The following is a 16328-nucleotide window of genomic DNA, read 5'->3' as shown; positions in this document are numbered from 1 at the left end:
CGACATCTCTCTTTAGGCTGGGCCAAAAGAAACGATACTCCACGGATTCGATGGTTTTGTCCCGTTCGAAGTGCCCAGTGAGGCCTCCGGTGTGGAGTTCCTAGACTAGAAATTCCCTAAGGGAGGTGCTCAGTATACAAAGCCTCTGAGCTTTGAAGAGATAACCATCCTTCAATAGGAAATCGTCCACAAGGCGCGTGCTGCCTTTGGACAAGAGAGTGTAGGTCTCCTTAAAGTCGGGGCATTCCAAATAATCCCTCTTTATTTGGTCAAATCCCATGACTTCTTCTCTCATCTCAGTGGTAGTCATTATACGACGACTGAGAGCATCGACATCTTTATTTTCAACTCCCGCCTTATGTCTAAGGTTGTACGTATATTCCTGAAGGAACTCAACCCAACGACCATAACGTGCATTTAATTTCTTCTGGGAGTTAATATAATGCAGAGCTTCATGATTCGAAAAGATGACGAACTCTTGCGGGAGCAAGTAGTGTCGCCAATAACGAAGAGATTGGATCACAGCGTAAAACTCTTTGTAGTACGTGGAATAATGCTGCCGAATATCATTAAGCTTTTCACTGAAGTAAGCTACTGGGTGACCTTCCTGGGAGAGGACTCTAATTCCGACCCTCGAAGCGTCGGAAGTCACTTCGAAGACTTTGGAGAAATCAGGAAGTCTCATCACTGGGGCTTCCACCATCTTTTGTTTGATCTCTTCAAAAGCTCTGGTGGCGGCCGGGGTCCAGTGGAAATCACCCTTCTTCAAGCAGTCAGTGATAGGAGATACGATAATGCTAAAATTTCAAATGAATCTCCTATAAAAGGTGGCTAATCCCTGGAAGTTGCGGACTTCCCGGATGTTCTGAGGGACAGGCCACTCCACAATGGCCCTCACCTTCTCGGAGTCTGCAGAAACCCCTTGGGCTGATACGATGAAGCCCAGAAAGATGATGCATTCTACAAGGAATGTACATTTCTTCGAATTGGCATGTAGATGCTCCTTCCTTAAGACCTCACAAACTTGTCTTAAGTGGTCTAAGTGCTGGTTAATCGACTGACTGTAGATAAGAATGTCGTCAAAGTAGACGACGATAAACTTTCCCATAAATGGACGCAACACTTGAGTCATGATCCTCATGAAGGTACTAGGGGCGTTACTTAGCCCAAAAGGCATGACTAACCACTCGTAGAGACCATCCTTGGTCTTGAAGACAGTTTTCCACTCATCTCCAGGTTGGATCCATATCTGGTGGTATCCACTTTTTAGATCAATTTTGGAGAATAGTGTGGCACCCATTATCATATCGAGCATATCATCAAGCCTCGGAATAGGGAATCGATATTTGACGGTGATCTTGTTAATAGCACGACTATCAACACACATTCTCTACGATCCATTCTTCTTTGGGGTGAGAAGGGCTGGCACCGCGCAGGGACTCAGACTCTTCTTAATGAAGCCTTATTGCAGTAACTCATGGACTTGCTTCTTAAGTTTGGCATGTTCCGTGGGATTCATGCGATAATGTGGCAGGTTTGGAAGGGAGGCTCCAGGGACGAAGTCTATGGCATGCTGAAGTCTCTAAGAGGTGGTAAATACTGGAAGATCATCGGGAAAGATATCAGCATACTGCCTAAAATAGGCTGGACTTCCTGAGGGATAGGTTCGTCAGATTCGGTGGGAATCTCACGACCTACTAAGCCGTAGAGGGGTGCGCCTAGAGCAACCTCAGCAGTCAGAACCTTGGCGGTGACAAGGTTCACACCTTTCTTAGCTTTAGCTGGGTTGGATTTCGAGTCATCCGTAACCCGGGGCTGCATGGCAAAGCTTAATTTTTTGCCCGCATGTTTGAACATGCAGGTGTTCGAACGCCCAAAAATATGGACATCGTTATCATAGATCCAGGGACGACCTAATAAGATTTGTCCAACATTTATCGTCAGTACATCGCACCAAACATTCTCCTTATAAGTGGCAAAGGAGATGGACATGTGGCTTCATTCTTTCACCTTAAAGGCAGTGGAGTTGACCCAAGCTACCTTATATGGGTTGGGGTGAGGAATGGCATAAAGACCTAACTGGGATACCATGCCTGGAGGAAACAACATTTATGCAGCTACCACTATCCACGATGACTTTATAGTTCTTTTCTTTGATCTTGGTGTATGTGTGGAAAATCGAGGTCATACGCTAGTCATTCGTGGGTGTCTGGTGGGATAGCACACATCTCACCACGAAAATGGGAGAGGTATCCATTTTCTGAAGGCAATGGAGGACTGCAGTGTCGTCATCCTCCTCTAAGTATTCGCCTTCTTCCTTGACTTGGTGGATCTGATCAACCTCAGGCTCGAGATCGTCCTCAGTGATGTCTTCGACGATCGAGACTTTATAAGGACTGGAGCACTGAGAAGCGATATGCCCATACCCCTGGCATCGAAAGCACTTGGTCCCGGGACTGGACCAAGGGGTATCTGAGGTGGGAGGTTTGTTTCTAAAATCAGATCGAGGTACCGGAGGACCCGTGGGTGGTCGGGTCGTGCTCCCAGGAGTGGGTCGGATAGTAGAAGTGTGCGGGGTGGAATTACCGGCTAATATGTAGGAGTCCTAGAGTCATGTGAACGGCTCGGGTACTGTGAACGGGTCTCCTCTAAATCAAGCACTAGGCTCTAGGCATTTTCCAGTGTAGTGACGTTCCGGGCAAACAACTCATTGTGAAGATCCTCTCGCAACCCGGTACAAAACATAGATAAGATCTGCACGGGGGTGGTAGAGGTCTCCCCTTTGCAGTGAATCAAGAAGTCATCAAAAGAGGCGATGTACTCCTTTACTGGTTTGTTGCCTTGAGTCAGCCTATTCCACCTGTCTAATAGTCGGGGGAAGTACGACGGAGGCAAGTACTTCTGCTTGAGTTCCCGCTTCACGGACGACCAATAAGAAATGGGGTAATCGTTCCTAGCTTCCCTAAGGCTCTCTAAGTTGGCCCAAAACTGACTCGCCCTACCCGCGAGCTTCATCTCCGCAAAATTGATCTTCCTAGCCTCGGAGATGTCATACCACTTGAAGAAATTGTCCATACCTTTGACCCAGTCCAGGAAGAGCTGGGGATTGAGTGTGCCATCAAAGGTAGGAGCGTCAACTTTAATATTTTTCATGAGTGCTTCAGGATCATGACGGGGGTCATGTCCGTGGTAAGGTACTCGATGATTGGCATGGTGCTGCCTCTCATCCAAGTCTAGATCATGACGTGGGTCATGTTTGTGGTAAGGAGCTCGATGATTGGCACGGTGTTGCCTCTCATCTGGGTAGGTTTCATCCCCATACATAGATGGTGGTCTAGATGGGGTGTAGGGAGTCGGGTGCTCTCTAGCTCGCTCAAGTGTGTCAAACCTCTCAGTGGTGTTCCTACAAAGTTCAGCTAGGTCGGCTTGGTTTTCCTTGAGTTGCTGGCTAATGTTGTTCATTTGACCAACCAACATGTCTAAGGTCCTTCCTATTTGTTCCGGGTCCATTGGGATCTACTACGGGACACCTAACGAGACTAGGATGTAACGGGAAGCAAATTATATGATTAAATCACAATTATGTGATGCAAAATGATGGAGAAAATAACTAGGGCAGCAACCTAACAATTTTAAATGTCACAAATGCAAAGACTAAAAATGCAGAAAAGAAAACTACCAGGAATCCTAACACATGCAAGAGCATATCATGCTCTGATACCAGATGATGCAGGATTACATAAAAATGCAATGTTTTGTTTAAGAATCTTGCGCAATTCTTGATGAGGGAGGAGATTGGGGAGATGAATTGGATTACTTATTTAAGGCTTTAGGAATTAGGAAAGTGTATTAATAAATCCGATATGAATTTGAAATTCAAAGGGATTTAATTTAGGAACTTTCCTAAAATAGATTTGGTAAATTGTGCAAGATTTTGAATTTCAAATTAAGTATTTGGAATTCAAAACTCCATCCAAAATTTAACCAATTCAAAATTAGGCATGAGGTTTTGGGAGGGAAAAGGGAGGGGAGTGGGTAGAGGGGCCGGTGGGTGGTGCTTGGCCGAGAGGATGAAAGGGAATTAACGGGGAGGGATGGAGGGGTTCGGGTGAGATGGGGAGCCAACGGCTAAGTGGAAGGGAAGGTAGAGAATTAAAACCATGAACTCGACCGTCTCCAAGGTTGGTGGGTAATGCGCCAATCTCTCCCTCCAAGGGATCTCTCCAATCTCTCAAGCTCTCTCCGGAACTCCAACAAGAAAAACACAATTCTAAAATAATCATTCATTACTTGAAAATAAAACTACGGGTTATAAATAGCCTAGTACATGAGACTCAAGAAATAAAAGACGAAAATGCCCTTGGGGCTTACATTCGACACCCCTTTACTTAGAAGGGTACTACGGGAAATGAAATAACATAAAATAAAACAAAATACAACGACACAAAAATAAAACAATACATGACATAAATCAAAAGTGCAATGACTCGATCGTGGCCGTAGATCGGCGGCCATGCCTCTGATAAACCTTCCACGATCTGATAGGCAAAGTAGGTAGGGGCATCCCTTGAGAGTGAGGCATTGGTGAGTAGAATCAATGGTGGGTTGGAAGGAAACCAATTGAAAGGTGAATCATCATTTGATTGTGTGACCTTAAGTGTTGCTTGCTTGGCAAAAGCCAAGATAGGGTATAAAGATCAATAAATTAGGAAGGTAAGGCGTGATAATCTGCATTTAAAATGGGTTGCTACATCTAGCAGAGGGCAGCGAGGAGGAGATATGTGGTGGGATCTAAACGTGCAAGGTTACGGAGGCAAGAGAAAGAGAGAGGGAGAGAATAAAAAAGCAAGTGGAGGAAGGGGTGATATGATATAGGAGATTTGTATAATGACTTAATGATATTCTTAATGAATCAAAGAGATGTATAACATGATATAAAATTAGATTTTGGCAGTTTACAATAATCTTATCATAAATCAAGTTTGGCCAACTAAATGTACAAAAAAAAAATTAAATAGAACATTTAAAATAATATATCTAAATGATTATAACGCTTACATATCTTTGCAAGTTATACCTGTAGCATTCCTGAAATTTACTGCAATTTTCATGGGGAAAAAGTTCACAGCTGTACTTTACAACACAACGCAGTCTCCTAGGTTTTGGTGTGTGAAACATGCCAGGCATGGATGCAGCAGCTGTTCAGAATTGTCCATCTCCATGGACAAGCATGTCTGTTCATAAACACATTCACCATTATGAGACTTAAGTATAAGCAACGGTTTTGTTTATTATGATACTGTTTTTTGCTACTGTGTAGGTGCATACGCCTGATTCCAGCAGATACTGGATTGCTAGTTCTTATCAGGAGCGATTTAATGCTTGTCTTGAACCTGAAAATGTCGACAAGGTATGTTTCTAGTTATGTTTGATATCCACTATAAGGCTATGTTTGGGACAGCTTTTTTGTTGCTTTCTAAACTAGCTTTTTAGTACAAAAATTTTATAAATTAGAAATTTTTGTACTAAAAAGCCGTTTTAGAAAGCAGTAAAAAAGCTATCCCAAACGAAGCTTAAATAATTGGACATAACCCTGCCTGGCAGGGATTTATCTGTTTCTATGAAATTTTCTCGTATTTGGATCACATTTTTTTGACTTGATTAGCATGATTTTCACATTCAAATAGAACGTGTAACTTGTCCCAATGCATGATTATCAGGAATTCTTGAGGCTATGGTTCAAGGACCATTGTAATCCGTATGAAGATCAGGTATTCCATTGCTATTTGTATATTCGTTTGAAACTCAAGAAAATGGAGTCATTTTATACCGTAACAATGAATTCACTTTTTCAGGTTCTCCCAGATGCACCAGAAGATCTTATTTGTGAACTTGCATGGCGGTATGCCTCCATCTTATCGTTATATTGTGCAACGTATCTGGTAATACTTTGAAATGCAATGTATAAGGATTTGGTAGTTAGCCTATATTGCTTGCAGGTTAGGGCTGTTGAGTTGTTGAATTCAAGTAAGCATTGTTGAACTTGAAATGATAATATCCTAGTTGAGACACCTCAACTCCTCAAAATTAAGCTAACCTGAATTCAATGCAAATCTAATAATCTTGTGATCTGACCATTCGGTCAGCCTGCTTTGCATCTGGTTGGGTTGAAGAAGCCATGAACCATATGTAATTAAAACCTAGTTACAAATTTAAAAATAATGAATTGTACTGTTGGAAAACGGATTAGATCCTGCAAGTTCAGATAATTAGTAGTAAAACATTGCTCAGGCCTAATTACAGTTAATACTGGCCAACTACCAGTTCACATGTCAGCACTCTTCAAAGTTCAAACATTAAAAAAAAATGATAATATAAATAAAATTGTCTGCAAATTGATTGACTGCATTTAGGATGAACAAAAGCCGAGCCTGTAATCTGATGATCAATTCTTGTTCGTTGTTACAAATGCTAAATGACGTGTAACAAATCCCTAAAACAGCAAACTGCTATACGTTTGAAGTTGAGAATCTTGTCGCTTCTTCTGAGGTTTAAAGCAAAACAAGTATATTCCTATTGCAAGAAAAAAGAGACAATTATGATGCATAAAAAGCTAAATTCTAATGAAGCAATTCAATATTAATTGTTAAAACCTTGATTACATTGGCATTGTATGGGGCAGCATTTTCAGAGCACTAAGTATTATGTGATGCACAATATTTTCTTTTTCTTTTCAAAGCACTAGTTGAAGCGGCACTTTTACTAACTAGAGCTCTTATGATTTGTATATATATACATGATGAGAAACTATTGTTTAAGTTGATAATAATCAGCATATTCTATGATGATTAATGCCTCACACTCAAAGGGTGGGGTGTCTTACTCTAGGCCTGACCTTATGGACTTGGTATGACACCTCACACACTTTTGATAGGGGTGCCACACAAGTTGCGATGTGTTGTTTCTCAATCCCTCATGCTTCCAATATGGTGTGCCACTCAGCTTATGATGTGTTAGGCATAATGTATGTGTATAAGGTGCCACACAATATGTGATGAGCTATTTGTTTACCCATTGTGCTTTTGGCATGTTGTGTCACTCTTGATGTGCTAGGCATGACTCATTCATTATGGTTTCATTTCATGAAGATATGTTTAAGATGATCCAAATCACAAAACATTAATTTTAAAAATTAGTAATATATAGTTAAGAAAATTTGTTTCATATGATTGATTACATTACCTATTGAAATTTGAAAACAAAGTATTTGTGAGACAATTCTGCTTCATCCATGTAATTCACATCTCAGTCTTGTAAAGTAACACTTTTAGGACATGATTGGCTGTTATTGTTTGGCTATACATGCAGTGTAAACATGAGCACTTGTTGTAGTTTTGGTTGCATATCCAATGCCTGACTTGAGCACTAATGGTCTGTTTGTGATAACTTTCTCATTGTTTGCTTTTCAGACCACAACCAAATTTCCATTTGGCTACTTCTTTCTTGTAGCTTCCTTGTTGCTTTCTAAAAATTTTGTAGTGGGAAGCTGTTTTTTATAACCATAGTTGCTAATATGTGGTAGCTTAAAGGAAGCATCTATTCAAATTTTTTTAAAAGGACATATTTGTAATATACACAACAGCTTCGAAAAAGCTATTTTCTCCACAACTTCATAACCACCTTTACAAAATCCTACAACCGTCACAAACAGACCATAAATTTTTGGGTGATAATTGCTAGAGAAGTCTTTGGTACCCAAGTAAGTTATCTGAACTGAAATGGGTTTGGTCTTTATTGGATGAAGTGGAATGTTACTTTTAAGGAGTTCACTATCTTTGTTCTTAGCTCAAAAATCTTAACAAGATTGAATGCAACATTATGAAATAAATGGAAATGGCCTGAATAGTTATCTTGATCTAAATAACACCAGCAATAGAGAACAAGTCGTCATCTTCAACCTTATCCTTATTATTTTGGGTTGGCTTTATGAATATTCCTTCATTCATTCATATTGAGTGCTTAGGGAGGTATGAACATTTGATGGCACTATTCTCTTTGCACAATGTTCAGTCTTCTTTAGTCTATAGTTTTTCCTTCCAAAGCTATTATCATTTATTGCCCACTCATTTTATTGGTGCTTCTTTTACCCTTCATTGTACATACTCAAACTGTCTCTTTTTTTACTATCCTATTTTCGCAATGCGCTACTCATTCTGCCACTTTAATATAGTCATTTCCCTATCAACCTTTTTATATTTTACAGTGGGATTGGTTAGAAAATATTAGAAATGATCTTTCTTTATTAGATTTAAATGAGAATTTGACTTTTAACCAAACACAATGGCGAAAAATGTTTCATGTAGCCGACCCCACATAGTGGGACAAAGGCTTGATGTTGTTGTTGTAGTGGGATTGGATTTTAACTTTTTATTCATTTTTATTGAATGTGGTGAATAGTTCTTGAGAATTGAGATTTGATATATTGCTTTTTTTTTTTTGCAAAATTTGCATGCGAAAATGAGTACAGAACTTGGCATCACTTGTTTGACCTACATTAGAAATCACTAGAATGGCCAACATCAATTTGATATCAAGGTTTAGGTTTTCTTGTAAAGTCTTCAATGAGTGGTAAGAGATCGGCAGTGGGATGTAATTTTAGAAAATCTACAAAATAATTGAATGGTTTCTTAATGACAGTAAATAAGGAATTACATGAATCAGGTTAGTGGACGAATTTAAATAATGTTAAATATTCAATCGCTATCTACAACAATTCTAATAAACAAGAAGTTAACTTTATTCTGTACATTTACATGCTAATCATAATAAATCATAAACAGCAGCATGGTAGAAATATTCAAAATAATAGCCTTTATTGAGTTCATATTGGTGAGGTTTATGGTCATAACAGTTGAAAAATACATGATATGGATGATGAAATAAGCAGGAGTGTAAAATTCGAAGCATCTATATTTTGATGGTATGATAAATCCTAAGAGTTTTTTTTTTATATAAATTAGTTCGTAGAAATGCATCATCTTTTTGAATGGATAATTATGTATGGTAAGCATCTAATTAGATTGCTAACTAAAATTAATGAGAAAACTAAAATAAATTGGATAAGTGTGGAGAAATAAACTAGAACCTATATTAATTTGAGTAGAAATGAAGACAACACTTAAAAGCATCTCTCATTATTATACCATAATTGTCTTCATAATATTTTTAACTTTTTAAAGTGGAACAAATTCCGTTACTAAATTTATATTTTGTCATGACCCGGCCTAGAGATGCGAACTAATGAGGCGAGGACAAACAGTTGGAAGGTTGAAACATTTCATTAAATTACATAAGCAAATTAACATGCAACTTCTCAAAAATTCTAAAAAGCTGCTATTAAAAAATTTTCATAAACTATTAATACAACTTAACTAAAATCACTACATCAATTATATATTACCTGTTTGCATTTGTGCGTCGTCTTCTGTAGACGAATTCCTCTTCTCTTTCAGTTATTTCTATTTTTCTTGAGACTTAACCTGAAATTATTAGTTGGATGTTGAGTTTACAAAGTAAACTAAATGGGTAATCTTTATATAATATAACATTTAAACATGCACAAAATACAATGCATATTCTTTTTCTCATTTCGTATACAATATTAGAACTTATATAAACAATCATATAACATTTAGATACATTTCATTTCCGTTTCATTCATTCATTCCTTTATATAGTTCATATACAATACATTTCAAAAATTTTATCATTTATTTATTTTCCAATTCAATTTGTACAGGAGCAACATCTAAATGTATCAATAAAGGTATAACCATTTTTATTTTCATTTAACGTGCACGGGTACGTTGCTTCACCAGTCAGTTCCATACGGGAGTGAACTCTTGAAATTTGCATTCATTTCCTTTTCCCTTTTTCATTTATTCTCATTCATTTATGCTTCTTATATCATCATTTTCATATACCTTCTATATCATTAATTCTATATACCTTCATTTATTAAGATAGTCAATGTATATTTTCAATCATAACAATCTATATTTGTCTAATTTACTATCATTTATGAAATTGAATTTACATTGCTTTACTCATAATAGTTTCCAAAAATAAGTTACAACAATTATATAAAATACTACATTCATAATTGGAATGGAAATACAATAAGGAATTTTAAACAATTGTAATTACCCACGTTGAATGTTTTGACTTCAACTCCTTTCAAACCTTCAACTCTTGCGACGATCTTCCTGACTACAATCTAAATTTAAATACAATATATTATTATCATCTTTCCATTTTCACTATTCCCATATAATTTCTACTTTAATAATTTTTTACCTCCAATCTCCTTCTTTCATTATTGAACCATCGAACCAATGCTTACTTTAATTGAATTCTTCCTATAATTATAATTTCTTCATTTAGAAAATGAGAATATAAATTGATATCTAAATCAAAAGAAATTAATAATTCACTTAGTCTTTATTCCATTATCAGAGAATCAACTAAACTTTAGAAGAAATTTCTCAAATTCTTTCATCTTTCTTTCCAAATTTCTTTCTTCCGCTTTCAATCTCTTCATTTTCCTTTAATTAAACACCCCTCACTGTTAGAAGAGATAATACGAAAGGATTTACTCAGAAAATGGGAAAAATCAACAAACCTTCTTCTTCCTCTCGACTGAACTCTCTCTCGCATTTTTCTTCTCTAGGAACAAATGGAATGCTATTTCTCACATAAGGAGTAGTTACTTTACTTATGCGAACGCGATCCTTCGCTCAAAACTGTGAACCAAACCCTCCAGACCTGCCCGCGCTTGCATTCGGCCCGCTCCTGGTCGCGTCTGTCTCCGCTCAGTTCCGCCTTTGTTGTTCCGCTAAATTGAATTGGCCAATTAAACCGGTTATTACATATTTTTATAATTGTTAGTTGGTTCCCAGTAGGGGTGTCAATTCGGGTCGACGAGTCGGGTTCGGGTCGAACCCGGAACTGACCCGGCACTATTTGGGTCAACCCGAACCCGACCCAATTCGGGTCCGGGTCAACCCGACACGAATGACCCGGGGTTGACCCAAAATTGCTAGTTTTTGGGTAAAAAATCGGGTCAATCTCGGATTTTCGAGTCAAAAACGGGTCAATATCGCGTTTTCGGGTCAAAAATGAGTTTTCGTGTCAATTTCGGGTTGCTGTGTCAACCCGAACCCGACCCGATTTTTAAAATGGGTTTATTTGTTGAATCCGAACCCGACCCGTTTCGGATTCGGGTTTATTCAAATTGTCTGTTTCTGAACAGATGTTGAAAATTACTATATGATTTTATGCATGCACTGTTAGTCTATCTTATCATTTGAAAACACATACTCATATATTGCATCTTTTATTTCTAGAAGTAGGAATGCAACAACAACAACAATAATATCAACAACATTAAGCATTTATCTCACTACATGGTGTGAGCTACATGAAATTTTTTTTTCTATTTTGTTTTATTAAAAATCATTTTTTATTTAAATCTAATTAAATGGTCATTTTTAATACTTTCTAAACAAATCTTTTTAGCTCTACCTCTACCTTTCTTAATATATGCCGAATCTAATACATCTACTCTCCTAATAGAGTCATTGGATCTATGACAAAACCATCTAAAGTGACTCTTTCTAATCTTATCTTCCACTGAACCTTTCTAACTTTTCACGTATATACTTATTTCACATTCTGTCTCTTTGTGTTAAGTCGCTCATCCACCTGAGCATCCTATCTCTGCAACACCTAACTTAATTTTATGCTTATCTTTTATTAGCCAATATTATGCGCCATAAAGCATTACAGGTATCACCATCTTATAAAGTTTTATCCTTAGTTTGAGAAGTTATTTTCCATCACACAAGTTCGATATATTCCTCTACTTTAACCTTTCAACTTGAATTATACTAATAATATCCTCATCTATTTCACAATCACTTTGAACAATAAACTCGAGATATCTAAAACGTGTGCTCTTTTTATGACTTGATCACCTAGTGTCACAATCATACCACTAGATCTATTACTACTAAAATTACACTCCATGTATTCATTTTTAGATCTACTCAAATGAAAATCTTTATACTATATGGTTGATCTCAATAATTCATGTTTTTTATCAACTCCCTCTTTAATCTTATCAACAAGAATATCATCAGCAAAAAGCAACATCATCTTGTTAATGTCTAGTAAGAATATCCATGACTAAAGCAAAAAGATATGAGCTTTAAGCAGATCACTGATGTAATCCAACTAAATTAATGAAAATATTTGGTCAAACCACCTTGTTTTCGAGCTCTAGTAATAACTCTTATATGCATATCCTTAATGACTTGAATATAAACATTATTAAGTCTTTTTTTTCTTTTTTTTTTTTCCTTGAACCCTCCAGAAACTTCTCTTGAAATTTTATTATATGTTTTCTCCAAATCAATAAATATCATTGGTTGATCCTCTTTACTTTCTCTATGCTTCTCCATTAATCCCCCGACAAATGTATAACTTCCATAATAAACCTACTTGGCAGGAATCCAAACTAATTTTGAGAAAGGTTAGGTACACATCATAATTTATGCTCAATTACTCTCTCCAATAATTTTAATGTATGGCACATTAACTTAATTCCTCTATGATTCACAGTCTTATGCATCAATTTTACTCCTAAAAATAGCAATCAACAAACACTTTCTTCAGTCATCTAATATCTTTTAGTCTTAAATATTATATTAAAGAAATTAGTAAGGCAAGAAATTCCTTGATTTTCTAAACATTTCCACATTTCTGTTGGAATATTATTAGGTCCTATTATTTTTTCATACTTCATTTTTTTTAAAACATCTTCAATTTCGATTTTACTAATATAACGATAAAAATAAAAATTTTTATTTACATTTGTGGTGCTAAGTTTATCAAAATATATCATCCACATATATTGAATATCCTCTTCTAAAAAAAGTACGTTTTGATTTACATCCTTAATACATTTTATTTGAATTAAATCCTTCTCATATCTCTTTGTTTGACTAACTTATACATATATCTTTCATCCATATTAGTATCTAGTTTATTATATAAATCATTAAAAGCTAAATTCTTTGCATAATGTATTGCTTTTTTAGATTCTCTATGGGCCTCTATATATTTTGCAATTTTTCATACCTTTACATATAAATAGGGCTGCAAATGAACTAAGCCGAGCCGAGTGGGTGCTTGTTCATGTTTGAGCTTGATTATTATTAGCTTGTTCAAGGTTGGTTAGAGCTCGATTAGAGCTTTTTTGTTTGTGTTCAAGCTTGGTTCATTAAAAGAATAGATGTTCATGTTTGGATTGTGTTTGGTTTATTTAAGCTTATCAAGCTTTAAACAAATGAGTTTTATCGAGCCTACTAACAAATAATCATCTAGAGCTTGTTTGGAAACATATATAGGGAGTGTTTTTGACCTACCCAATGAGCCCTTTCACGAACAAACATGCTCATAAAATGATTCTTTTTATGAACAAGTTTGTTCATGAACATTTAAAACAAAAAATACTGCAAACATGAATAAATATATTTTGTTTATGAACAAAGTCATTATATTGAAATAGTATAACATAAAAAATATAATTAATTTTTATATAATTATATATATATATATATATATATATATCTTTAACCATTCTTAGTATCTAGTTTATTATATAAATTATTAAAAGCTAAATTCTTTACATTATGTATTGCTTTTTTTAGACTTTAACCATTCTTATTTTTTAGAGTCCCTATGGATATTTATATTTCCCAATTTTTCGAGCCTTTACATTTAAATAGGGCTGCAAATGAACCAAGACAAGCCGAGTAGGTGCTTGTTCATGTTTTAGCTTGTTTATTATTAGCTTGGTCAAGCTTGGTTAGAGCTCGATTAGAGGTTTTTTGTTTATGTTCAAGATTAAATCATTTAAAAGAATAGACGTTCATGTTTAGATTGTGTTTGATTCATATTTGGCTCGTTTATGCTTATCGAGCTTTAAACAAATGAGCTTTTTATTAACTCCAACGCTTATTGTTTTTTAATGGACATCTGAAAGAAGCTTAAGGTTTTGGGAATCTAATCACTAATCAGACCCCTCAACTAAGGGCAAAGAAACGTAGGAGGAACTCAATAGCCTATTGGGAATGAATATTTATTGTCTTCTTAACCACAAATATTCCCAAGGACAAGCAGTATGTGGAGAATAGATTACTTCATCAGTTTATTTTCTGCTCCATTAATTATGCTAGGAGCTGTTACCTCTTCTTTGGCCTGATAAATTTAAAGCAGGTTTTCAATTTTGTTGCTTATTGTTTTCTGCTAGAAATAACTGATATGATGGTATCTTGTTCTTCAACTTCTGCAATGCAGCCATTCTTCTCTTCTATATTTTCTATGCCACTTTTTTTCACTTAACATGGAACTTGAATCCTTCCATAGTTTTTTTTTTTAATTCTATTGTCACCTTTCAATTCATCTCCTTGTACTGTTCTTGGTTCTTTTTTTTATCACATTATGTCATTAAGATTTCGTTTGGGACGGCTTTATCAGTACTTCGTAAAGCGGCTTTTTAGTACAAAAAATTTATTTTTTTACTAAAAAGTCGTTTTAAGAAGCAGAAAGAAAGCCGTCTCAAACAAGGCCTAAATATTTTCAAGGAACTGATCATCATGTGCCATCCATGACAGGTACATTTTCCTCTACGAGACCATCACAAACTCGAAGTTTCAGATACCAACGATGGAGGTATATTGATGTTACATGGGAAAATTGATAATTTCATTGAAAAAACTTCTCATTTTGCTTGAATTTCTTCAGGAATCTATCCATGACAGGATTTCCAGGAAGGTCTCTGAGGTTCTAGAAAGCCTGTAGCTGCTCACCATCAATTTTATACGATCTTGCTATCATTTGGAGACTCTCCTGTGACAGTGCTACTGATAATCTCACTGAGCAAAATAATTATTCTCATTAAAGAGTTTTACAAACTAGCTCTTGTTTACTTCAAAGCCAAATAATGGCTTCATATGAAGCAGTTTTGTTATGATTAAAAAGCCATTGTTTACACCTTCAGGCTTTTGTTTGTATTGGAGAGAAATTGAAAAAAAAAAAATGAAATGAAAAATCATTAAGTTATGATTTGATTATGAATTTATAGCCATTGATTTGAATCTTCGACATTTAAATTATGATATTTATTGAGAGATATAAAGGCTATATTGGATCAGGTTGTGACAATATTCCATTTGTTATAAAACCATCTCGAAAAAAATATCCAAAAATTAAATCAACCAAAAATTACTTTAATAGATTTTGAAGACTTTAAATGTGGAGATCATATATGTTAGAATTTTAGGCTTAATTTAAAGTAGTAATTGTAAGCAAGGAAGGGGACACAAAATAGTTTCAACAACCATAAAGCAATCCTAAGATAAATATCCCAAAGTCAATAAATTCATTAAAGTATATAATCATTAGTATGTTTTTAGCAAATTTATAAGCATCTATAAGATATAATTTGATTATTTTTTAGTAAAATATCATGATTAAAGTTTTCAAGTCTGCAATTAAGGCCTCGTTTGTGATAGCTTTTTTATTGCTTTATGAAACAATTTCTTAAAGTAATAAAAAAGCTATCTGAAACAAAGCCTAAGGTTTTGTTTAGAATGGTTTTCTTACTGTTTCTTAAAGTAGCTTTCTAGTACAAAAATTAATTTTTTTTTACTAGAAAGCTGCTTTAAGAAGCAATAAAAAAGCCGTCCCAAACGAGCTGAAGTCTCAAGCCATTAATCCAAATCTATAATCTACAACATGATACACATAATGATTTAAAATGTAATTAAATCTAATCTTCTTGTCTTCAATTATGTCAGCTAGCCAAATCTTGCTAATTTGCTAGCATATGCATCAAAATTTATATTAGATCTTATTATTGTAGTACTTAGTATAAATATTAATACAACAAATCATATGCATTTATACAGCAAAATAAGCCAGGGTCACAGATCTTGACAAAGAAATGCAACTAAAACCTATAAAAAGAGAAGCATGTTAGTTATGAATATGCAATGGAAGCTAAGAACAATCATTAATAAAGCCTGGTAAGCATTTATGATGAAATTTTTAAAAAGATTTGCTACATATCAATGTCAGTGCAAATTTAATTATATATTTTCGATCAAACTATATTTTATTTTAAAAAATATGTAACAATTTAAGAAACATTTAGTTGAGAAAAAAAGTAGGTTTTTCATTGCTTTTAGGAAATTTTCGTACTA

At 35.3% G+C, this 16328-nt stretch overlaps 1 protein-coding gene across 1 annotated transcript in view; it reads left to right on the top strand.

The window, feature by feature from the left end:
• The window catches only part of LOC110113758 (phosphoribosylaminoimidazole-succinocarboxamide synthase, chloroplastic), a 29278-nt gene extending 14069 nt beyond the window's left edge, over positions 1 to 15209 (top strand). The window contains exons 8-12 of the mRNA XM_020846435.2: positions 5321 to 5410; positions 5721 to 5771; positions 5856 to 5902; positions 14739 to 14796; positions 14869 to 15209. Coding sequence (XP_020702094.1) covers positions 5321 to 5410; positions 5721 to 5771; positions 5856 to 5902; positions 14739 to 14796; positions 14869 to 14925 — 303 coding nt within the window. The 3' untranslated portion in view covers positions 14926 to 15209. The remainder of the gene's footprint in view (positions 1 to 5320; positions 5411 to 5720; positions 5772 to 5855; positions 5903 to 14738; positions 14797 to 14868) is intronic.
• Positions 15210 to 16328: the final 1119 nt, after the last annotated feature.

Source organism: Dendrobium catenatum, unplaced genomic scaffold (assembly GCF_001605985.2).
Source record: "Dendrobium catenatum unplaced genomic scaffold, ASM160598v2 fragScaff_scaffold_1117, whole genome shotgun sequence".
Taxonomy (NCBI): Eukaryota; Viridiplantae; Streptophyta; class Magnoliopsida; order Asparagales; family Orchidaceae; genus Dendrobium; species Dendrobium catenatum.
This window is presented reverse-complemented; position numbering and strand designations above follow the sequence as displayed.